Source organism: Bacillus rossius, chromosome 1, assembly GCF_032445375.1.
Source record: "Bacillus rossius redtenbacheri isolate Brsri chromosome 1, Brsri_v3, whole genome shotgun sequence".
Taxonomy (NCBI): Eukaryota; Metazoa; Arthropoda; class Insecta; order Phasmatodea; family Bacillidae; genus Bacillus; species Bacillus rossius.
Window position 1 is genome coordinate 236,831,740 of NC_086330.1, and position 25,771 is coordinate 236,857,510.

Genomic DNA, 25,771 nt, shown 5'->3' on the forward strand with positions numbered 1-25,771 from the left:
ATCGTGCCACAACATGGTAAATAATATGTTAGTGCATAAGGAAATACATTCCAAAGGAGTTACTTATGGCCGTGTGAATGAAAAGAAAGCAATTTATTTGTACGAATAGCAAAATAGACTAAAGGTAAAAGAATGTGATCTGTTTATGAGAATGGATTTGCCTTACTTAAGAGCTAGTCCAGATTGATTGTGTGCTGCCAATTAGCATTTTTTGGCACAATTGTAAATTTGAATTTTTAAAGGATTATTTTAGCAGTAATTTTGTAGCTAAAACTTAAACTCTTTCCACTCACTGCACATCCCACTTCATCTTTGTCAGGCTAGTTCCCCAATTCGTTCACAGCGCCGTATCTGATTTTTGCCAACTCTCTGCGAGGGCAGCATTCAGGCTCTTCTTATACTCGCTTCGGCGCACGTCTGGTCACTGAAACATGGCCTGTCGCCGTGATCAGGACTGCTTGTGGCTGCATCTTCACAGGGCAGCCAGTTTATCAGAGCTCACCTGAGGTGAGCACTTATTGTCATACTGTGTTCTATGTTTTCAGGGCTCCCGAGCACGTATAGGCGCTCCGGGTAAGACATTTCTCATGAGCCAGCATTCCCCCCCTACCCTCTTTTCCAGAATCACCGCCCAGGGCATTGACCGGTGCTTAACCCCGGCCATCGTTGGCCTATCTCAAGGTCTGGACACGAGTGTTTGAATGTACCGCTCCTGACTTCTAGTGACGAAAATATCAACTACCCCGAGTGGTGGTCAAGTAAAGCCTGAACCCTGGCGGCTCACGCAACAAACATCTGCCTGTCAGGCTTTCCCGAGCTAGTAGAGCGCTACACCATTCTCCTCCATAAGCCCCATGCTTTTGAAGTAGTCTCGTGCAATATTTACGAGTCGACTCTTTCTTGGTTTTGGCCACTCCCCAGTAGATCGCGCTGCGATCGGGCACTAACACCAACGTCGAGCTATCGAAGTCAGTATTTCTCGATCCCTCACTCGGAAGTCTTCGGAACCTTTCGGACCTGAAGCCGAAGTATCCCCCCTTTCTTTCTAAATCAAGCCCCTGTTTTGATTAAGCGTCTCACCGACCCTACAAGGGACTTCTTGGCGCGACGTCAGACTGACTACTTTGTTCTCGGCTAGAACTTAGCAAGATTCAATTTCGACATGTCCACTAGTATGTAGTCGTATCGTCAAGGGATATTTCCCTACGTTTTTAGATAGTAATTAGTCAGTCTGTGTTTCAATGTAGAAATTTTTATATTTTGCTTAATATTAATAAATCTAAATTATGAGTGCTTCTGCTTCCACTGAGCTTGTGTCGGTCAGGATTTTGCGCACATCCTGGCAGGACTCCTCCTGAGCGCAAGGACACACCCTGGTTTGGTGAGTTTTCGACACCCTCTTTCTCTTCCCCGATGATCCCCGTTTTTGTGGGCATTTTTGCCCGTTTGACGACTGGCTCTGAAGCAGGACTAATTCTTTTGGATTTGGCTTGTTCACAGACAGGGTTCGAGAATTGGTATCCCAGAACCTGTATCCCAGAACCGGTATCCCAGAACCGGTATTCAAGAATCAGTATCCAAGATTTTGTATCCTAGAGCCGGCGCCGAAATTGCGGCCAAATGCTCTTACTCGTCTTCAGTAACCAGAAACTACTGAGGTGCCACCTGGCAGCCCGCCTAAAGTAGAATGTATCACTCCCGACCAGCAAGTTCCAACCATACGACCCCCAAATTCCCAGTGACTTTTACATTGTGCCAGTGCTACGCAATTTCTAAGTGCCAGCTAATTGTATTATATATGTGATAACTCAAGTGGGAAGTGCAGGACTTTAATTATGTGATGTGCTAATAATTATCACGCTGGGATTGTTTATTGTTATTTATAATTATGGTGTCAGGCACATCTTAATAATTTGGCACGGGCCGGCCCAGTTATAAAATTTTAACTTATAAAGATATTTATTAACCTATATTATAAATTGTAACTTCTAATGTATTAGTCCAATTATATATTTAAGTAATTAACTCCCTTATCAAACCAACACATTTTTATCAAGATTATGTTTTGTTTACTTTTGTTCAATTTACTATGATAGAAAAATAAATAGAGGCACAGTTATAGATAACCTGCATTTGTTGTTAATATTTATTCTTTGAAATTAAAGATCGACAGTCTCCCAAAATGTTTCCAGGGAGATGTAGATAGAGAGTAACAATTAGTAGGTGACACTGGACTCATGGAGGTGAAATGTTTGACACCAATCAGGAAAACCGAAACCCCGGTAATGGGTCGCTAAAACTAAAAAAAATCATAAGTATCGGTACCAGATATAGGGACAATTTTTGATAAGTAGGAAGGAATATTTTATTTAGTGATAGTGGGATCAAAGTGTTGTGAGAAAAGCCAGATGAAAAGTTTTGGGCAGAAAAACTACATAGATTTTTCATGTGTTGTTTGTTAACTGAAATCGCAGACAGTCACATTCTGAGAGGCATGAAATTTTGGAAACCAGATTTTATTGTTACAGCCAAGAAAAACAAAGCAAAGTAATAACCGGCATACTGATGATTTGTTATACAATGTAAGATTATATTCTATGTAATGTGTAATAACATATGTAATAGGATCATACAAATGTTATAAAGTGTGTATTTTAATGTATTATCCTGTTAAGAAAAATGTAGGACTAAGGAATTTTGTCTTTCCTGTTCCACAAGTTATGATTGTATACATAACAATTATAATGTTACTGTATTTTTTGTTAGGATATTAAGAAATAACAAAAGTGTCCTATGAGTTTTTTTTTTTTTTGAAATTTCAATTGTGCCTCTTTAATACACATTTTGTTTGTTTGCGTAATTATTATAATGCAATTTTTATATACATTCAATTATGCTGCCAATTTAACAATATCTTATGGAGATAAGCGTGTTCTTATTTCACATTTAATTCCGTAAAATTTTTCTTGTATTAATTATTCTGTGCGTTGTTTAGATTAAATTGAAAATAAATAATTTTCCGTTAGGAAAACGGAATTAAACGTTAGATTGTTGTTTCGTTGATTCGCTTGCAAGTTTTAAAACCAATATTTGGGACTTGTTTCCATGCTATAATATTTGTTTCCCGCTAGGCCAGTTGGTAATATTCCACAAAAAGTTAAGTGACTTGTTTTGGTGGCTGTGACATCATGCGTTCATGGTATTACGTTATAAACATTCTTACATCTTCGTCCTATTATGTTAGTACTACATATTTCATATTCGTTCAAATGTTAAAGTTATGGTTATTTATTTGTATAAACACAATTGTTACATCAACTTCCATTATGTCCCCAATTCCCCCCCCCCCCCCCACCACTATCACCTGTGTTTAACGTTATTCATTAATAAACTTTACTGCAAATATTTTTGCATCAAAAGATTTGAGATTGTAACTCACTTTGAAAGATGGCGCATGGGATGACTCGAAGTTAGTTGGAAATCTTCAAAGAAAATAGATTTCTTCACGGTGTGACATAATTTAACTGCTTTGTCCATCATGTTGTATTGAATGCCTTACACTTTTAGTATAAATATTTAAACTAATATTCATGTAAGTATATCCTGCAAAGAAATTTTACATGTTATTTACCATTATATATTCTAAAGTAACTCATAAATCCATTAATTTATTTATTTCCAGTTCTTGACTGGACCCCTTGGGGCCTCTTTCACCCCTCCCACTACAGACGGCCCCATGCAAACTGCGTAATTAATATGTGAACGACAGACATTTCTACGTATCGCAATATGTTTAAATTTTTTTCTTTTTGAATGTTTTACAGCAGTAAAACCTAAAAAGGCTGTAAGCAAATATTGTATGGCCGCAACGTCTTGGCGGGTCGACTCCCTAGAGCTCAGCGACCTTGTAATCGACACGTCCCGCCTTGCCTGCTCCGCAGATAGCAACGGCCTGGAAGTCTTCATGCCGTTCTGAAAACATTGGTCGAGAACAATCTCACGTACGGTGCAACACAGCGCAGATCTTAATGATACAAAGATGCGATAATGCTTTACGGTAATTTATTATTTAAAGGTAGTGCACGATTTGCTCGACTGGGCAGCTTAGTTAAACATAGCTATACAATACTTTAAAGTTAAGAACTAAATTTGTAATTGTGGGTTGCTGTAGGAAACACAATTAATTAATACTTGCAGCTAACTCCCTCGCTGATGCTTTCTTTTCCATTTGGTTTGGCTGAAACATGAAGACGATCGACATGACACTTTCACGCACGTCAAGAACCTTACCACTTTTATGCACTTGGGTTGGTATTTTTTTCCATAACAGCACTCTGAAAGAACCATTTTAGTCATTTCGAGGGGGCCGAAAACCATATTTCTAACAAACCATCCTCGGGTATTTTATAAAACATTGACCCATAGATAAACGTATATTCTTTTCATGTACAATCCTACTGACAAAACGTTTAGTACTTTGACTCAGAAAATAACATGAATGACATGCTATTATAACACTATTTAGCAGCCAGTAGAGATTTAAGTTAAGATGAATGACAGCAGTGTGAAATAATGTTAAGATTAAAAACACAATAATAGTAACAATGTTTGGCAACAATAGTATTAAAACAGAAAAAATAACACAGTCATAACACAATAGTAACATAATATAATAGTTGCAGACATATCCTAGCAAACAAAGCCGAAGTACTCTGAAAAAACACTTTTTTGACAAAGAAGTTTTAAAACATTTGTATTTAGATTAATAGAACTCTCTCAAACATAAAAGTATGAATTTTGGCAGTTTAGAGAATCTGAAATAAAGAGTGTTGCATAGCAGCATGTATATGAATGTCATAATGGGACAGCATTAACAGAATCATCACTACTGTCAGTAGTTGCGTCACTATGTTCAGATGCACTGTCATTACACACATTTATTATAAAACCTTCCAATACATCCTCCATGACATAGTACTTTTTCCAATACTCGTCCTCTTTACTGACCAAGTGTTGACAGTAACCTTCCCAGACGGTGCTTGTGATGGAATCAAAAGCCCTGGTGGTTTACGACTGCAACGCTTGCAACGAAAGTTCACCAGAAGTATTGTTCTCACGAATTAAACGCTTCATTTTGGCCCACACGAGCTCAATAGCATTTAATTCACAATTATAGGGAGGCAAGCGAATTACACAATGACCATGTAGCTCAGCTAACCTGTCTACTCTGAAACGTTTTTCTCTCGATCGATGTTTTTCAACAACTTTGGTAAGTGTTGTTTTCCGCATTTTATTGTAACATTCTATACCTTTTCTCTGCAACCAAGCTATCATTTCACATTTACTGTCGTACTTGGATGGCGGTTTGTCTTCCTGCTTGCAATGGTATGGAGCATTATCCATAACCAAGACTGAAGCGGGTGGCAAATTTGGATTCAGTTTTTCCGTAATCCATTTTTCAAAGTTTCCAGAGTTCATCTGGCCGTGGTAGTCTCCTGTTGTTGTGCCTGCTTTATAAACAAGAGAGGCTTCAGGAAGGAAGTCTTGCCTAGAACCAGCACTTACAACTATCAGTCTGTGCGCTGCATTTCCTGTTGCCATTACACCTTCAACATCACCTTTCTTTTGCCAACATTTCTGAAAGGTTAAATTAGTGTCAACCCAGGATTCATCCATTTAAAATTTCTTCCCAGCCTCCCTGCACTGTTTCATCTGAGTCAGGTACCGTGATCGCCAAGCAACAACGTCAGATCTTTCGAGAAGAAGCGTTCGCTTATTTTGGTTTCTTCTCCACACAAAACCCATTTCTTTGAGTATTTTACGCAGCAATGTCTTTCCCTAACTCCATCCGATTTTTTGTTTTAAAACTGGGAGTAGTTTCGTTGTTGTGGGAACCACTTTTTTTACTGCATAAAATTCGTGGAGTGTGTCTGTGATCACTCTTCTATCAAAGTCATCAACTGACAACAAAAATTTTCCCAGTTTTTTTGGCCTGAAATGAATAATTAAACATGAGAGGCTGTTTCATGGTCAAATAAAGGAGTGTAGCTAACAAATATTTTAACAAGCGGTGCAGAAAGTCTGGAAAATTGCCAAATGCATAACAAACAAACCGCGGGTTTAATCACAGGGAATGCGTTTGAAAAACTTATAATGTATATTTATTTAAAGTTAGTTATAATTACCTTTTTTTGCCTGGTGTTGTTTGTTTTTTATTTGGCGTCTCTCTGTTGTGTTTTCGGATGCGCAAAACTGATCTTTGGCTTATACCTGTGTATCGCGCAGCTCTTTCGGTTGCTTTTGCAAGATGTACTAGCAGACATTTGTTGGCAGCTTCTTCATCACAACACTGGATTACACTACTTATAATTCCCCTCTCCCCACTATGTATTACTTTATTGTATCTTGAATGTCCTGCGTCGTGCTCCATTGTTCACTTCAGACTGAGCGTGGCACCTGATGTTTTTGCTATGAACCGCATAGCGGCTGATGTGTGCGCGTAGCTGCTTCCCCTCTCATTTACTCTTTCCCGCTTCCCCGCAAAACGACACGTCAAGACGTCGCGGCCCTACAGTACAAACGCCGATAAAATTGTTTAGGCAAGAAAAAATAATTTATCTCCTTTTGTAAACGTTTCTTGTAATGAACATCAACCGTTAACCAGGGTAACACACACAATGACTAACACTAAACTTTATTCGATGTTAGTTTGGTAAATTTTTTGGTTTAACCTGTAAGTTTTTGGGATATCATACATCTCTTACTTCTTAATTAGTCTACTGCAACCTCTTTTCGTTACCCGTTGTGAATTAAACCTCACTCAAGATTAGTAAAAAAATATTGTATACACACAACAAACTATGCCCAGTATCGCTCGGAACTGCCGCTTGCCATTCAGCAGTGTAGCCCTTGCAGCGCGTTGCTGAACAGTCCTGCCACAAGGACATCAGGCAACGCTGCCCTGTGCACCCCCTTCCCTCCACCCACTCGGCAGACAAACAGATCACGTGACTAACCAACCGCCGACACCTCTGCTCCATTCAAACAACCAGGGCGAGGGGGCAGCGGGAGATTGCGTGTTTGCCTTTTAGCTGTGAGAGCACTGCACTGTATGGTCTGTGAATCTTGAACGTGTTTGCTTCTTCAACAAGTAATCTACGCAATTATACTTCAAAATTGTTGAAGATATTCATAATTAAGATTATTAAAAATGCTGCATGTTTATGTTTTTCTACAATTTTTATATGTAAATCATTTTAATTAAGTGTTGAAGCTCAACTTGAAAAAAAAATGTATTTGCATTGGAATTTAAAACTTAATATTAGTATTTTTAATGTACTATTTTAAAAAAATTACATCATAGCATTTCATATAATTTAGTATTTATTAAAAACAAGGTTCTTGAAAAAAAAAAAATATTTTTTCCTTGTGTCATGCTGGAGTTTCTGCAAATCATGATACATTTAAATTAAAAAGTTCATAAAATGCAATAATAAAATTTTTTATTTTTTTTCTTTGATACGGGAACTTACATTTTTAATGTGAGGAACAATTTTACGAAACAAGAGATTAATCTGAGCACTTTTAATTTAGGGTTCAATACCCCTTAACATAACATACATATGCCTAATATTTTAATGATAGTTAATTTTTTAGGCTTAGTATTGACTCAATCATTTTTAATAGGCCTAGGTTTATTGAACTTTACAAAAAGGCTGTAATAGTTCTATATTATGGCTGAAATAAACCATTTACATTCACTGGGTGATAGAGCTGTAGCAAACCGTATGTATTCGGTACTGAGTAACGGGTGCGCCATCTAGTAACAAGTAACGAAACGTTACACACGGCTGCATCTCGTTACTCGCATTTTTCATATGTTTTACGCATGCGTGCGCATATTCAATGAATTTACGTTGCAAAGAACGATGTTTGTTTATTAAGTAAAGTATAATTTGGAAATTCGTCGTCCAAGTTTTTTACTGTTTATTAAAGGTATTGTGTGTGTAGACAAAGTTTGAGATTGGAATAGAAACAACGTAAGAAAGTATTTTTTACAAATTAGAAATATGTATGCTTTTGTTTTTTATTATCACATATTTTCACGTTTTTTTAAAGAGATAATATAATAAAGCTGCTCTAATGAGATTTAATTGTTTCTTGGTTAAAAAAACTGTAATTATCAAATATTGTTAATTGTTTATATTCTATTTATTATTAGTTACGCGACGTCATACTGTACGCGTACGCGATACGACTGGATTCGTTGCTGCAACATAACATAGCATGTTATGCGGTATCAGAAGTAACGAGTAACGTAACAATACGATAGTAACGAGTACTAATTGTTATATTAACGAATACATACGGGTACACTTTTTTTCGTTACTTTTACACCTTTACTGGGTGATACATTTGACCAGTGTAGAAATGTACCCCCAGCAGTTTGTTGAAATCTGCCCCATGTGCAATCATTCATGTTATAGTAATGATACTACTTTTAGAAATATTCATATTATATTTACATGTTGAATTTATTATTTAATTGGGTAAATAAATCTCACCTCCATCAAAATTGAGACTGAAAAATGCAGTTCTGAAAACAATACTTACTTTTTAATTAGCAACACATAAAACAGTGTTCACTGAATAGCAAAGCACCTATGAAAAGAAATGAAGGGAAATCAATTGCCAGATGTTGTTCTGTTGTTGAACTTAATTGGTTGCTTGTAAACCAATAGCAAGGTTCCATTGGTGGGAAATTCAAAGTGTTGAAATGTGCCCCCCCCCCCCCCTCCCTTACTTACAGGAAGGATTTGACCAGTTTAGGGAGTGTAATACTGTACAGGGGCTGTGGGGGGATTTTAAGGTGGTCTTGAAGAGCAGGTTCCTAGGAAGAAGATCACTTTGGGAGGAGACCCATCATATTATTGTAGGGAGATTCTAAAATATAAGAGGAAGGGAAAAGGTTATTTGTTGTGGAGTAAGGGACAGATTAAAATCAATTGGGGAAATGATGGAGCTGGGAACCGAGGGAAACAGGCTGAATTTTACAATTTTATCAGGAATATGAAGGACGCTGAAGAATCAAGCTGGGGAAGTTACAGTGGGGGCCTAAGGAGAGGGCAGACATGTTGGCAAAAACAGTACTTGTCAGTGTTTGAGAAGGGATAACAGTGGGCAGAGATAAGGGAGAGCAAGGCACAGAGCAGTTTAGGGAACCCTGTAAGGGCAAAATTAAGGAAATAGTGAAAGGAGTAGACAGCAAGAAAGTAATTGCCAAGAATGATAAAATCCCGCAGAAACCGAAGGAGGTGACCAGTATCTAAGAAAGGGGGGAATAAAGAGGACCCAGCAAGCTATAGGCCAGTTAGTCTCATAGCAGTAGGAAAGTTAATGGAACAACCAAAAAAATGTTGAAACAGTAAACTACTGGTAAACTACTTGAAGTATCACAACCCTCCCTTAGCGAATGATTGGAAAACCTGTTGTCAAGTAAGTAAATGCATGTTCAAATTTTTTTTAATAAAAAAGTACGGTACCTTATTCTATTATTACCTGTTGCATCATGTGGCCTACTTACTACATTTTACAAATCCTGTATTAGTTTAGGTTTTATATTTTTGTTCAACCTTTATTCTGTGACATTTCTCTTTGAAAACTCTGATGACTTTTTTCTTCATATTAAAACCTCTAACCTCCACTTCCACTCAATTCAGCGTTCACATGGTTGTTCACGGGTGATGCTGCTGATTTACTCCCACAACCATCTCTATCCTCCTCCACTGCATTTCCTCTGGGAACATTAGGTACTCCACCAGAGGTGATTCCGCAGTTACAGACATTTGTTTCTCAGCATTTACCATTTGATTTCAATTTAAAATACTGTTTTTGCTTAAAACATTACATTGCCCAACTTTTAACGACTGGCTGGAAGTCAGTGTGCCGCCCTTCCTGTATCAATCCTTCTTGATACATACTCAATGACAACTGTTTAACTATTGTTTCCATTGTCCAATAAATCTTTGGTCTGCACCTTGCTGTACCGTTCTCTGTTAATTATCCTTTGCAGGTGTTACTAAATAAAATTTTGTTCATAGTTAGCGTCCTAACTGAAGTTCAGCTGGTGAGTATTCAGTTGTAATATGAGAAATACTGATCCACTTTAAATAAACATGCAATATTACCAAAAAAGATTTTTCCTGACGGGGACCACAAACACCTGCATGCTATCTTGTATTGCTTCCTGGTGGTCAAGGCCATTTATAATTTGGGCTTTGGCAGATTTGCTTGGCATTGTATTAAACAATTACAAGATTTTTACCTGTCATTCAATCTCTTTGTCTGAAGATAGCTACCAGTAATATGATGCCAAGCTATACATTTTTCCTGTACCCAAGCAAATGGCTCATATACAAGTCTGCCAAGATTGCATGGAATTACCAACTTATGACCCCACATTAAACATTCTCTATTTACTATCAACGTATGTCACCCAGACTTTAAACCAATTTTTTCCAGATGGTGTTTTATTACATGTAGTCGTACAAACTAAAATTACATATGGGAGGTTGTGTTTGAAATAATACAGCTATAGGGATGGTGGGGGCTGAATTGTGTTTATTTCTTTCAGAAAATATTTGAAAAATAAGTAAATTATTTTAAACAATTTGTCTGAGAAATTTTTAATTTTGGTCATTCCAAGTGATGGAAAAGTTTGTAACGTTACAAGATCCTGTCCGTCCCAGCTTTCATAAAATTTTTGAGGAATCAATAGTATGTTTTATTCATCAGAGGGATCAGCTGATTATGTAGTTCAAGGTTATGGTGACTGAGTTTGATATTTGTATTTTATTGACATTATTATTCTTGGAAGTAATTTTGATATTTAATTATGATGTTCAGAAAAGCAGTTTAACTTAGGTTTTACTGATTTCCACTTCGTTTGCTAGGATATTAATTGTGGAAATGCATTTTTCAGTAATTTATTTACTTTCAAAATTTTTTTTAATGACTATATTTTACTTTTGGATATGTAGAAGCTTTTATTATGTTTCTAGAACATTGTGTATTGCGTGGGGATGAGAAAGCATGAGATACAGTAAGTGTCACTCAGCACTAATTGTTGGGACTTCTTTTTGTGTTTTGAGACTCTCTGGCAGTTTCTTTATGTTTTCATATAATGGGAAAGTGGAACTTGTGCATTTACCACAGCGCTTATTATTTGACTAGAAAGAGAGAGAGAGACAGTAAAACATGCACAGACTTCTGGAAGTTTTTCTGTAGTGAAATGTGTTATTATCGGCTTCTTTGTGAGAGGTGTGTTGTGATTGGTCAGAGAGATCACACACATGCCTCCTCCCTGTTTGGTGGTATGCTGTTGCATCATTTCACCAGTTCTCTGCTCCATGTGTACTGAATAGGTCGCATTTGGCAGTGGCTGCACCAGTAATCAACCTTTCTTTTCGGAACTTTGAATTAGAATTTCAGTGATCACAGTCATCTGCATTCAGCCCAAGATGTGGCTTCCCGACAAGCTTGTCCTTGGCTGTACCGTCGACGCCAAGCGACTTGGGGACTTGATTGCAAGATATAATGTGTATTTGAGTATTCAGAACATTTTGGCATTATCAAAATTAATAAACATTCACAATTTAAGCAGGGTAAATTTGTTTGTGTTGCTATGGAAGCAGTGTGGACCTTTTGCGAACATTATGTAATGGCGGACATTCTTCGTTTTTGTGCAAGAACTAAAAAATAAATCTACGTTAAAGTTCTACTAAATCTTTTTCATCAGGAAAGACTGCCCATCTAAATTCATATTTAATATTTAAAAAACTTATGCAAGCAAATTTTGGGCAAACAATTTCAGAATTTCATCATTTTTTTTAAAGTGTTTTTGTGAACGTTGCAACTAGGTCGTCTTTTAGCCGAGCCAATCTAAGTTTTAATAAGTTAGAGAAAGTTTTCTACAAATTTGTGTGAAGATCCTGTGTAATGCCAAACCACAATTTTTCTGTGTTCCAAAACCCTTTAAGTTCTTTCCTGTTTTCTCACTTATTAAGAAAACATTTATAAATACTACAGTACCTCGAAGATCTTGCAATGATATCTCTATTTCCTTTTGAAACCAACTGGACCCATATGTCATGCCATTTACCAATTCTTTGTATTTGTAAATATCATTGTGTGTTGAGATATTTAATAATGTTTTCTTCTGGTCTCTAAGTTTTATCTGATTACTAGCGACCTACCCCTGCTTCGCACGGATGCGCTCTACTAATGTAGCGTCATTTAGATTTAATAAGTAGGTACTTATAAGTATCAGGTGTTAGTACTAAAATGTACTGCCCATAACTAAAGAATTTCTTTGTAAACAATGTTGACAGGTTTTTTTCTCATGAGAGAAAACAAAAAGATTTTGTTAAGAAGTCATACGCGATAATACTATGTCGTTAAAAAATAGCTTTGCAAATAACTCATTATTTTTTAAACAATTTTGAAAGATTACTGTGGGTCATCCTTAGAAGGTATACATATGCTATCACTTACTTTTCTGTAGACATTTTAATGGCCTTCAGTTCTGTAGTACATTAATTTGATGTCAGTGTACGCCATGTAAGCACCCTAAAAGTATCTTTATGACTTGATAACAAAACTTAGAGATTTCTGTACCATCTTTAAATTTAATATGAAGTGTATTTTATACATAAACTTCTGGAAGAAATTTTATAAATGGTGGTGAAAACCACATCAAAATCCATTGTGTAGTTTAGAAGAGGTAAGCAAACAGACAGATGTGGATAGCGACTTTGTTTTATATTTAGAGTAAAGTTTTAAACAAGTAAAGTTTTACAAATTTTTGCCACTTTTCAAAGTACCCGACCTACTCCAATATTCATGTACTTCTACTTTAAGAATTTAAAAAAAATTTGGAAAGAGTTTTTTAGGGGTGGGGATCTCTTCATAGCATAGGGTATTGAATATGGCCTCACATCTAATTATAAAGTGGTTGACTTTTATTATACAAGTCTAACTTATCTGGGATATTTAATGGTCAAGCTTGCATCTTTTTTTTATCAGCTTTTATGATGTGCATGTCAGCCCAAATACTTTCATCCACATTCTGCCATAAATTAAGGACCCCCATTTTTTATTATATCACAACCAATCTCAAGCATTACCATTCAAATCTACTCTAACCTTAGTTATACCAACACATTAAACTATGTCCTATTAAAAAAATCATAAATATTGTGTATGATTCTTTCAGTTATTTTCCTCTCAAGGTCCTCACAAACTCATACATCTCTAGCAGATTCATTTGCACTAACATTGTTAATTCCAGTTTATACTTTACTATTCTACATGTTCGGAAAATAATCAAGTTTTCCCTTCTACTTCCGGCATTCTAATCTGTACAGTTTGTTGCGAACATAAGGCGGAATTACAATAGCCCATCGCCTCCATCTCGCGATCACCTCTTCGTCCATCCGTCACTCTCATCGGTCAGTGTCATGCAGATAGCCACATGACTTCATCTGTCGAAATATTTTCCTAAATAAGTGCTGTCAACAATCCATGTTTTTTCTCTCCGAGATTTTTATCACTGTGGTTTATTATATATGATGTCTTCCTGTAAGTATTGTGTTAGCATATCGTGGAAAAATTCAGTCGTGATTGAATTGTTAGGATGTCAGTTTTAACATCCACAATGTTGTTATGCAAAATATCTGAAGCAACAAATATAAACTCCACAAGCCTGTATTCTGGTGACAATTGACTGGCGCAGCTAAAGCATAGATACAAGCTATCCATTCATCAAAAGTTAGAGCTTGCCAAGCTTTTGGTGGCTGGACAGATATAATTTTATCGGGCCATCTGATTGGCTGCAGGTCACGTGATTGATGGACGGAAGCCACAGTCTCTTGTAATTCCGACTTAACCCTTCCTATTTTTCTGTCATTGGTTCCCTATTCTTCTTTATTCCCCAACAACATATTTGCTTTACGAATAATTCAGAAAGTGCTTTGTGAGAAATAATTTAATGCAACTTGGAAACTTAAGAATATCACTTCCAGGAAGTTAATTGTTTATGTGGTAAAAGTATTCAGGAAATATTAAATATATAATTTTTTTGGCCTTGCCATTTCAAGTTAACCCTTATCCGGAGACGTGGGGTCTCCGTGACCCCAGCAAAACTTTAACTCGCTGCCATCTATGTGCAGTTCAAGGCACTTGCTTGTGGTGCCATCTACCTTAAGCTTGAATATCACATAGTCTCCTCTTGCAGTGTCAGATTTGTTTACGCTGTCTGGACTAGATATCAGGTCGCAAAGTTAACTTGGGGCCGTAGTGGCACCACGTCACCAGATATGTTTCTATCTCAGTAGTGATAAAATGGCTTCTAAACGAACATGTGTGCGTGTGGGCGTTTACGCTGTCTGGACTAGATATCAGGTCGCAAAGTTAACTTGGGGTCGTAGTGGCACCACGTCACCAGATATGTTTCTATCTCAGTAGTGATAAAATGGCTTCTAAACGAACATGTGTGCGTGTGGGCGATCCAGACTATGACGAAACTATTTATAAGTGGTTGAAAGATATTTTTAGTGACTTAAGTGATGAAAGTGTGTGTGGAAAAGCAATGTTTGATGATTGCAGAGCAAACATGTGCAAATACTGAACTACAGTGACTATTCGTACAAATTTAATTTTTTTAAAAATATTCGACTAATATATTTTATGTAAAAATGCCATTTTCAAAATATATAAGTATGCATGTGCTTTCTAGTTAGCTAGATTATATATTTTGTTGTGGTTTAACCATTGGTTATGCAAGGAAAATATTTGGGGGGAAAAAAGTAATTTCTTTTTGTTGGGAAAATTTATCTGTTGTAGATTTTATGACAAAGTCTTATTATTCGTTGAAGTTTTCTAGATTTTGTTTTGTCACTATATCGATATTGAATAACAAATAAAACTTTTAGGCTACCATCTGCTTATTTTTTTTTAAAAAGCAATTATTACAAATAGGCATTTTTAGATTTATTTCAGCAAGCACCAATAGAAAAAATTGTATTTTATAATTGTTAAATAATTATTTACTAATTTATTTTTAAATTTAATTAATAAGTATAAAAAATGCATGAAATAATTTTACATGGAACAAAAATAATTTCTAATCGGTTAATTTCTACAAAACATTTTGGGGTCTGAGGGGCACCACGTCACCAGATATGTCAAATATTTTCACGTCTCCAGCTAAGGGTTAATCATCTGATGTATTATTATGGTTTATAAACTCCTGTGGAATGAGGTGCCACAGTTGTAAGACATTGGACTCACATTTCAAAGGACCAGGTTTGAATCCCAGTCCAGCCCAGCCCAGGTAAATGCTTGGAGATTCCTTACTATACACCATGACTAATTGTTTTCTCTAACATCCCTGAAATGTATCTTTGAGGGTTACCATTTAATATCAATGAGACATTAAAACCAAATAAAATAAATAAAATTTAAGATATAAAGATAATGATTTAGATCTTTTAGCTGCTTTTCAGGTTGAAAAAAATAGTAGCATACATACCTATCTCTTGTGTCTTATGAACTAGCTTGTATAGTCATACATAACTTCATTAAGCTTTAATGGCTAGCTTTTAGGTGTTCTATGTGTATACGCATATGTCTAAAATTAATGAATATATGTTGATAATGTTCATTACCATTTATAATGTTTCAGTTATTGTTAAGTTTCTGATACTCATATTGTTTGGTTTTCACCTCAGACTTGTTTCCCACACATTATGCAAAACCTAGTGTAGTAGTTTGGGAGATCTGTGTACAAATGAAATTTTTGTTTTTCACAGAGACGTGCAGAGTGAGGAAGTGGTTTAGTCTTAGCATAGGAACTGCTCTCACAATGGGTGTTGTGCAGAGTCTTGAAGGAGGTATCATTTACATGTATTATGCTTTATGAGCCTTTTTTGTAGGCAAATGTAAGCAAATATATCCATGTGGTAGGTAGTGCTGTAGTCTATGTATTTAGTTGCATGTTTTCTGCATATAAAATACATGTCAAATTGGCTTTTATACTTTAGCCTATTGACTTAGCTTTTTTCTTATAAGGGAATTTTCTCACATTATGTTTTATATGTACATATTTTTTAGTTCTTACTAACATGTAATTAAAATTAATCATTAGAAAAAAAGGCAAATTGTGTTCATCTGTAGCATATTTTAAGGCAGAAGTGACCCAAAATTTTAAAGAAAATTAATTCTTCTGCAGTAACAAGGAAATATAGGAAATTTATAGGTTAATGTTATATTTATATAGTAAAAATTATTAAATTAATTTTAATCTCATTATTATTGTAAAATTATGGGAATGTAAAATAAGAGTATGTAATTTTTTTTGTATGGCATTGACAAGTCCGCCATTTTTGCCTTGGCCATCACCGCAACAAAGTGGGATTAGATGCCCATCCAGGACAGTTCAGAATACTCAGATAGATTACACTTAATGTTAAGTTGGATCAAGACCATTGTCTTCTCTGTGCACACACTAACGAAAGTGGTGCTCCAATGTATGTACCACTATGGCTATCACATCAGCCATCCTCAGAGAAGTTTATTCCAGAGAAATCTGGGTAGTTAACAGTTACCAGAGACCAAGTGGCATTTGACTCTGATTCTCTCTCTCTTTCTTTTCCCTCCTTGCTGTTAGCAACCCTTGGGTCCATTGACATGCGATTTTCCTCGTTAGCGACCCTTGGGTCTGTGGACTGTTGCTCTTCCTCATTAGCGACCCTCAGGTCTGTGGATGGACAGTTGCCCCCTCGGTGTCTGAGACCTGAAGTTAACAGACAACTCTCCTCCCACTGTTAGCAACTCCTGGGTGTGGGGAAAAAATCACTTTTCCTTCTGTTTGTGGGCCTTTCTGATCACACACCCCTGGGAGTCCTGACTGGATCCAGAAGCAACTCGCATAACCACAGTTCTGGCTGTTCAGGAACACGGCAGTATTATGATACAGTTAATTTATACACATAAAATAACCTGTTAGGACTAAATACTTTGAGAAATATGTACAAAACTGTTCCCAAATAATTCTCAGTTTGTTACTGACTTACACCCTCTGTGCAGATTGCTTAGTATAGGCATTAAATATAAATATATTTTTAGAAGTAGCAAAACCAAAATGAATTTTAATTGCACTTTATAACACGGGCTGCCTGACACGAGATGGCATTGTAATCACCTCGTCAAGCTGGTGGCGCCGTTTTGCAGTAAAAGGAAGGAAAAGTAATCATCCGTTCATAATTCGTTCATTTTCTTTTTTGTCTTAGAAGTTATGTTTACTCATTTCATAAATGTCGCTGATGAAAACAGACCATGGAACAAGCTACCCGCTTCCTCTTTGGGATATCTGAGGTATTAGCTGGCTTGGAATTTGGTGACTTTTGTTTTGCTATTTATTTTATACTTAAAATTAGAACATGTCAATCTCTAATGTTGCTTGTGTCTTGCTATTTTGGCTGTGGGTATTTTGATCCTGACATTTATTTAACATAACTAAACTTTGAACTGTGGGGATAACTGGGTCCGTAAGGGATAGCCCAATTAAGTTTTATTACAGTTTTATTAATTACTAATATTTATATTTATAATAAATAATTACACTTTAAAATGTCTGATCACCAATCACTTCCACTTAATAATGTTTTATTGCAAGTCGCTCAATGTCTGTCAAGTTCCACAGTTCGCACTTCTCACTGGAGCTAGGCTTGTCCTCTCAAACACAGCCTCGTGCCACTCAGTCACACTCTCACGGTCCTGTCGCTCCTCGTTGTGCCTCTCTCGAGGGGGGTCTCTCACCCTCTTCGCCGATGTCACACCTCCCTTCCCTTGCGGAACTCTCCGAACTCTCCGAACTGCCGTGGAAACCAGCGTCACTGCTTATATACCCAGGAGTCCTCCTCTAACGGGTGAAAGTGGCTGTGAGGAGTCACGTCATCCCGGGCCGACCCGACGCCCGAAACATTGAGAATGATCCCAAGTCGTGTTCTCCAAGCACTGTAGGAATTCCCAGGCCACTTTAAGTGTCAGTGACAATAGTCCGAGGCAGGACAGTAAGGGGGGAGCAGAGGGGGATGGGTAGAGAGACCCTTGTAATCTGGCCGGCCACACGTGGCATGCGTGACGTCAAGTGCCCGTGTGGGGCCGCTGGCCAAACTCAGGTACATGGCACGCATCACGACCTTGCTTTTAAACACGCATGTAACACTATTAAAGGTTGTGCAAACCTTCTAGTGCCTCACTTACGGTGTATACAAAATGATTCCATTTCATAAAAAAGGCAGAAAGCTAGATGTATCCAACTATAGGCCTACATCACTGTTAAATGGTTTCGCCAAAGTGTTTGATTAAATAATCTTTAAGAATCTCAGCTTCAATTTACAAAACAAACTGTCAAAGAACCAACATGGGTTCCGAAATGGAAAAACAACAACTAACCTTCTTTCTTTTCGAACCCAATTTTTGCTGAAGTAATAACTAGAGGTCAGACTGTTGCTTGTTTTTTTTATCTTGCAAAAGCACTTACATAATCAATTATAATAAACGACTTGAAAAACTTTCAGAAGTAGGATTAACAGACAAATTTTTTAATTGGTTTTATTGTTAACCTAAATTACTGAACTTTTTGTTTTATCTGTCAATCAACAAAATTAATTCTGACATCAAAGTAGCAAGTTCTGGTGTTCCACTAGTGGTACTTAATCACCCATATTATTGAACATTTTTATTGATGATATTTTAAAGGTTTTAAAATATTCCCATGGGTATTTATTTGCTAATTACTTAAAAATTTATAGAAAAAACCACTTATTTAAAGGATTGTGATTTATTCCAAAATGACATAAATGCTATTGCTGATTGGTGTAAATGAATTCTAGTTAATCTCAAATATGGGAAAACTACTATTATAACTTTTACCAGAAAATTTCATCCCATTAATTTTATTTATGAACTGGAAAATCAAACACTTACAAAGAGCAAATTGTCAAAGATTGTCTCACACTTGACTCAAAATTACTCTTTAATTACTACATTGAATCTATTACAGCCATTGCCAATAGAACATTTGCACTGATCAAATACATCCCTTATTTTTCTAATATGACTCAATTATGTGTCTTTATATTTCCTTAGTGAGACCTAAATTAAAATATAATTCTATTATTTGGAACCATTTAAGTAATTTTAATAATTTCAAAATTGACAAATTACAATCAGAAAAAAAATTGTGTGTGTGTATGTATATATATGTATATATATACACAGGGTATATATATATATATATATATATATATATATATATATATACATATATATATATATATACACATGTATGTATACACACACACACACACACATATATATATATATATATATATATAAAAGATCATCACTTCAGAAATACTCAATCGCTATGGTTTTTTTTATTGGGTTTTTAATTGTCAAGACACGGTTTGTATAAAAGAAAATTTTCAGAAAATCCACCATAAAATTCTGAAAAATTTGTTTAGTTCGAGAGTTCTGCTGTCACAGGTTAACATAACAACAAATTCGCATTAAATATTTCAGTGTTTTTTCAGTGTTTATCATATCTTTGGTTACATTTGGTTTCAACGTTCCTACTTTCAATAGATGCTTTATTCTTTTATTATGTACTATGAGTAAAAATAATGTTATGCTTTATAGATTAGTAACCAATTTTAACAGAATCAATAGTATTTTTACATTAGTAGGAAAAGAAGCTGGTGTTCGTATTCTACTGGCTATAATACCAACCTTAGTCTATGATCTGTTCCTATTAATTCTAAATGTTTTTACAACCTCAATGTGTTTGCTTCTTATTTAATATTTTATTTTATATTATATTTCTTATTCTATAATCTATATGTAATGTATTATATAGTATCCATGAATTTGTTTCTCTATTGTCCCAATTATTTTCTTATGCTTTAATATAATATATGCTTTAACTATTACTTCCTGTTATAAATCCTTTTTGTCCTTGTCTTTGTCCTTGTTTGTGTTTTTTTTAAAATTTTTTTTAAAGTTATTGTTTTAAAGTTTTTTATTTGTTATTGCTTTTGTATTTGTTTTTATTTATTTTGGCTTTCAGCTGTTGTTAGACATCTCACAATTCTAAATAAATATAAAATAAATAATAAAAACAAAAACTTTCTACATTAAAAAACAAGTAAAATGGCTTATTATTATATTAAGTTATAATTTTAGATTTGATTATTTATTACTATTAAAGGTTAAGTGCAGTATACATATTTTGCGGCCATTCCGATACCAAACAATATTTAAAAGTAAATTTCTCACAATTCTGATCTCTAGTATAGTAATGTAAGGGCTGGCTGACTGGAAACTAGTTTTCTTGCAAGCTTCCTAATTTATTTATTTTAATAGTAATTGGACATTATAGTCATGCATAAAATAATATGTGTTTTGTATAACTTGCGTCCGGTTTCATTTGAATTAAAATATTGCAGTGAATGATATCATGTTTAGTGATAAAAAACATTTTTTCAATTCTGACTAAACTAAACTTGTGCATAATATTTCGCGACCGGGAGCGCTCCTTGGCGAACTAGGTCGCTCATTTAGTTCGTCCGCTCCCATCTCAAATTCAAAGAAGACAGGTCACAGATAGTTCGTTCGCTTTGCTACCGCTACTGCAGGCGATCTTCTTTGTATGTTATAGTAGTTATTTTTTATACTGATCAGTGTTGTGAACGCCTAGATTATTATCCTTTTTTGGGTTATTATACATCAAATGAGTAAATAAAACAATAATTTACATAATTGGGTAAAATGGCGTATATAACAGTTCTGTTTTTATTCTTCACTTAACATACACTATAAACGAAAAATTTTAATTTATAAAAGGATTTATTTTATAGCTAGTTCAAGAAATATTATTTATGAAATGTGTTTATTTTAGTGAATAAAATACCGTTTTATAAATATACATTTTTTTTTTTTTTTTAAGTTTTAGACGTGCGCATTTACAAGAGCTAAAGACATCTGATCAGAGAATATAGCATATAGGGTAACATTAAAAGTATCTACAGTCGACAATGTCAAATGTTAAGTACATAGTAGTTAAGAATTTTTCACATACACACACAAATTTTGGAAATAATAATAAAAAATGCAAACAATAAATATGAGTGAAGTTAACAAAAAATGTGCTCCACACTTATTATTTTTGAGATAATTACTTAACACTGCATGTACTGGCATTCTAAGACAGTCATAAAAACAACTTGTTTAGTTTATCTTTTTATTAAATGACAAATAAATAATGTATGAAATATAAAAATAAGTTTTTTTAACAATGGTTTTATATTAGTCAAAATTTTAATATTAAAGTTGTCATCAGCTGTCAAAATTATTTTATGAATATTGAAATAATTTTGTAAACACTGATATAAGTACCTAATGTAATTATGTCTGACTTGTTCTCAGTATACACCATGGTTTCCCCACCGCGGTGCTCGGACACGAGTATAAAGCTATCATCATCAACAAAATGATCATATTTGAAAATGTATCATTGCAGTAAACATTTGCAGCGACCAAGAGTCAATATTTTTGTAACGTCAGTATCCGTTAGACGTTAGAATTTTCAGCTATCCGACCAGAGCAGATAATGATAGCCAGCCAAAAAGACCAGCGACAAAGCCGTAATTAATACCCGAAAGGGAGAACGAGTGACGACTTTTGATAAGAGCCAGATCATGTGCACAGAACTAAAAGAAGGAGATCGGAAAAAGAACGAACTAATGAACTGAGGAGCGAGGGATCTGGGAACTAGTTCGCGTAGTTCGTCTGTGGGAGCGCTCTTCTGAACTAGTTCGTTCGCGAACTACACAAGTCTAGACTAAACATCACAAAAGATTGTTTGACCGGCAGACCATATTTTCATTTCTTTCACGATAAAAACTCTAATGTGAAATTTTATGTGTTTTCCAATACTGTTTTTTTTACTCTGTTATTAAGTATGAAATACATTTGGTATAAAGGAACTTTCGGTTTTGTGACAATACGCAAATAATTTCTCTCTATAAATTGCTTTAATTTTGGAGTGCCTTGACTGTTTAATGTGTTGTATCAATTTTTTTTTTCAAAACATATTAACATGTATATTTTACGGACACACATCGTATTATATTTCTCTTCATACTTGTGTGAAGAATGCGCAACAGTAATAAGCATAGATGTTAACAGCTAAATTTCAAGCAATAAATTATTTTTGCTGATTTTTCAAACATATTTATTAAAATCCTGTTGAATTCATTATAAACAGGCTGGGGTTTGTTTAACAATAAACTTTAAACCTGCAATTTTTTTAAACTTTTATGCAGGTCTAATAAAAATGTATAGTTAAAATAGGGAACAGATAAAGAATATGATGATAAAATCATTGAGTGATATGATTGGTTTTTCACACCAGAAGTTGTTAAAGCCTTGGAAAAAATTGTAGATAAAATAAATTATACCTCACATAATCAAAAGTAAGATGATCCTAGACTTGTAACATTTTTATCGTTTGTCTGTGTGCTCTAAAAAATTGGCCAATTTAATACAGCATTTTTACCATGGTATGAACATGAATTTGGAAGATCTGACTAAACCAACCTAATTTTCGAAAAGTAATGACTTCAGTTATTGGAAGCTACCACATGACCTTAAATTGAAAATTGAATTTTTTTGGAATAAAAAATCTAATCAATCATTACGAGAATGTAGGTAGCAATTGGTATGGAGTGTAGATATTAATACACTACATACAATACTGGGAAAAACAGATTGCCATTCTTATCTGTAATTTGATTAGTAATTGTAGTCATTGTCATGAGGCCGGTTCTAAAATTATAAATAAAAATAATTGAAATAAATTAATCAGTTCTAATCTATACTGTGTGTTCTTTAACTTTGTTGGGGGAAACTATAGCTTAGAGGACACTTGCTAGGCTTTATTAATTAAGCAAGAGGTAGTTACCCCTTAAAACTTATTTTCCCGGGATCAGGGTCTGCATCCCCTATGGGATATCTGAAGAGATTTTACCTAGGCTGAGTAGTTACTTAAAAATAACTTAACACTTGTTCAAAAACAACTTACATTTATTTTCAGTATTCTATCGTTTAAAATCAGTCTTTAGAAACAGGCAGTCTGTACAAATTATAAGTAAATCTGAATTACAAAAATGATCTTCAAGTAATGACTAAAGTAATTTTAATTACAGTAAGACAATTAACTGGAGAGAGAGAGAGCTTCACCAAACTCTACCCTAATCTCTTCTGACACATTATTTTAAGGACATCAAAATCCATAATTTATTATTACAACTTAGAAAAGATAGTTTTGTACTCACGTTTCTATAGATCTAAGGGTCTCTCCTGCCCTTGTAACACGAACTAACTTTACATTATTGATCCTGAACTCTACCTACTCGTTACCAGGTCGGGCAGCATCCCAACCAGTGAGCCTAAAACGATTCTTCTGAAACTAAGTTATTCGTTACCACCGGCGAGTGGCATAGCGTCCGCCGGAATAAGCCTATGCTGGACTGAGCCCCGACCTCTCTCTAACTCCTGCTTAAATCTCTGCCAGCCTACCTGAACAATCCATGGTTGTTGAAACCAAATTTATAAACAACTAACCAGGACAGCTGAGCAGGCTACCCCCTCCACCCAGACGTGCGGCTACACCGCGCGGCCTGTTGTGACAGCGTGCCCCAGTAACCGCGACCAGATACTGCGCAAGGCGCATGGCTGAACAAACAAACTACAAAAGATTTTGTCCAATCTGCTTGCTAGCCGCGCACCATGCCAGCCCCGTGCCCCAATTACCTGGTCACACCACCCACATGGCGAGTGATCAGAACAGCCAGCCCAGAGTCCCATCAGTAAAGTCCTGAAATTTCAAAAACCCTGAAAAATTTTGATCTATGTCAATATAACTTAATAGTTAGTTTTTTTTTTGCCATATTTTACTCTCTAATAGGTGAAAACTTCTTGATAGTAACATAATAAAGCCCAAATGCCTCTGCTATGAAATTCCCAGAAACACCTTAACTTGGGACGTCAAAAATAACTTTCTGTTGCCGGAGTGTCTCGCGTATGTCTTTCTTTGTGCTTCTAGAATGTTACAGCATAGTCAACCAGAAGATGCTTTGAAAATGTAAAAACGTATTTTAATTTTGACTGACCAAACAAATAAAAAATTAAAAAAACTACATTAAACTTTATGTAAAACCTAACATAACTGAATAATCAAAATGATATCTATGCATAATAGATGAAACATGATTATAAATAATGATTATAAAGTAATTATTAAACGTTAGGAATAACATAAGCAACATAACATATTCTTAGCCAAAGTGTTATTATTAGTCGGGGGAGGGCAGGAATTATGCTATGCTACGTCTTATTTGCGCATCATTCGTTAAATTATCAGTAAAGACAGAGACAACGATCGGAATACAAATGCAGTGCATGCACTCAAGGCTAGTTTACAATTGGGAACTTAAAAATTAACATTAATAATTAGTTGTGTACAAAATATATGACTATGTATACTATTGTAATGGTTGTGACTGTCAGCTAGGAGATTAGATGGGTTGTGTTCAAATCAGCTGTTGACTTAAGAATTAACATATCATATCCATCTTGCCTAGTCTCTTCCTCTATACCAAAGAGAAAGAAAGTTTAAAATATGACAAAATGTTCTTTCCATATGAATTTTTTTTATTTCAGCTTGCTAGCTGCTTGAATAGAAAGGGAGCAATATATTGAGGTAATTTACACACCGCAAAACAAGCACCTAATGATGTGTCATACGTGTCGAACGAGATATTTTTACACTCATGTCTTGAGATCCACCCACTCTGACAAAATTCATTTAACAACTAAATTATATAAAATATATTATGCAGTAAATATCTATAATTAACTTTATTTCAAGTGTGTAGTGTCACTATGTTTTAAGTCTTCCAACAAAAAATTGGTTTAAAATTTTCAACACTTTGTAAGAGTGATATTTAGAGGTGATTATCTAGCTCTCTGCACATCGGCACTACCAGCCTGTGGCAATTACAATGCCATCTTGTGTCGGGCAGCCCTGCTAGCTTCTAAATTGCAATGAAAAATCCCTATGGCTGTGAAACTTCTATAAGTATATTTATATTCAATGATATTAGTTTCAGAGTCATTATGGTCTTGGAACTGTAAAGTCTAAGAAAATATTAATGAGGACGCTAAATTTAACTTCAGATTGGCTGGTGCAATAAGTGAAAAATGGAGAAAACACTTTTACCTCCTACAGAACTATTGTCTACATATGCTTCATTTCTCCACATTGTTGCCATTTATTATATTTATCATATTTGTTCACCAGGTATTGTAAACTATAATCAACACTTTCAGTACTATGTAATCGGCCTAACTTCTGAAATCTTTTGTTATAGGTTCCAAGACGTTCTTTCATTCAGTGTAACGTAACAAAAGTTCTGACACCACCAGTGTTAAACTGGCCTAAGAGGGAAGTGTTAGTAATTATTATCATTTGTGCAACATTTACACCCATTATATTACGCTTTGAAAATGGTGGGGGGGGGGGGGGGGGGGGGGGAAGAAATCATTATGGTGTGTGATTGAGTCTTAAGTACCTTAGTAAAATATG

General features: G+C 35.2%; 1 protein-coding gene across 6 annotated transcripts in view; it reads left to right on the forward strand.

Moving 5' to 3' along the window:
* Window positions 1–25,771, forward strand: part of LOC134527383 (putative ATP-dependent RNA helicase TDRD12) — a 393,271-nt gene that overhangs the window by 7,053 nt on the left and 360,447 nt on the right. For 3 of the 6 annotated variants that reach the window (XM_063360027.1, XM_063360029.1, XM_063360028.1), the window contains exon 2: window positions 15,870–15,950. The exons of 2 other annotated variants lie outside the window; for them this stretch is intronic. In XM_063360027.1, the coding sequence (XP_063216097.1) occupies window positions 15,923–15,950 (28 nt within the window). In that variant the 5' untranslated portion in view covers window positions 15,870–15,922. Of the gene's footprint in view, window positions 1–15,869; window positions 15,999–25,771 lie in introns of those variants that run through there. One more of the 6 variants, XM_063360031.1, reaches the window with a different exon arrangement.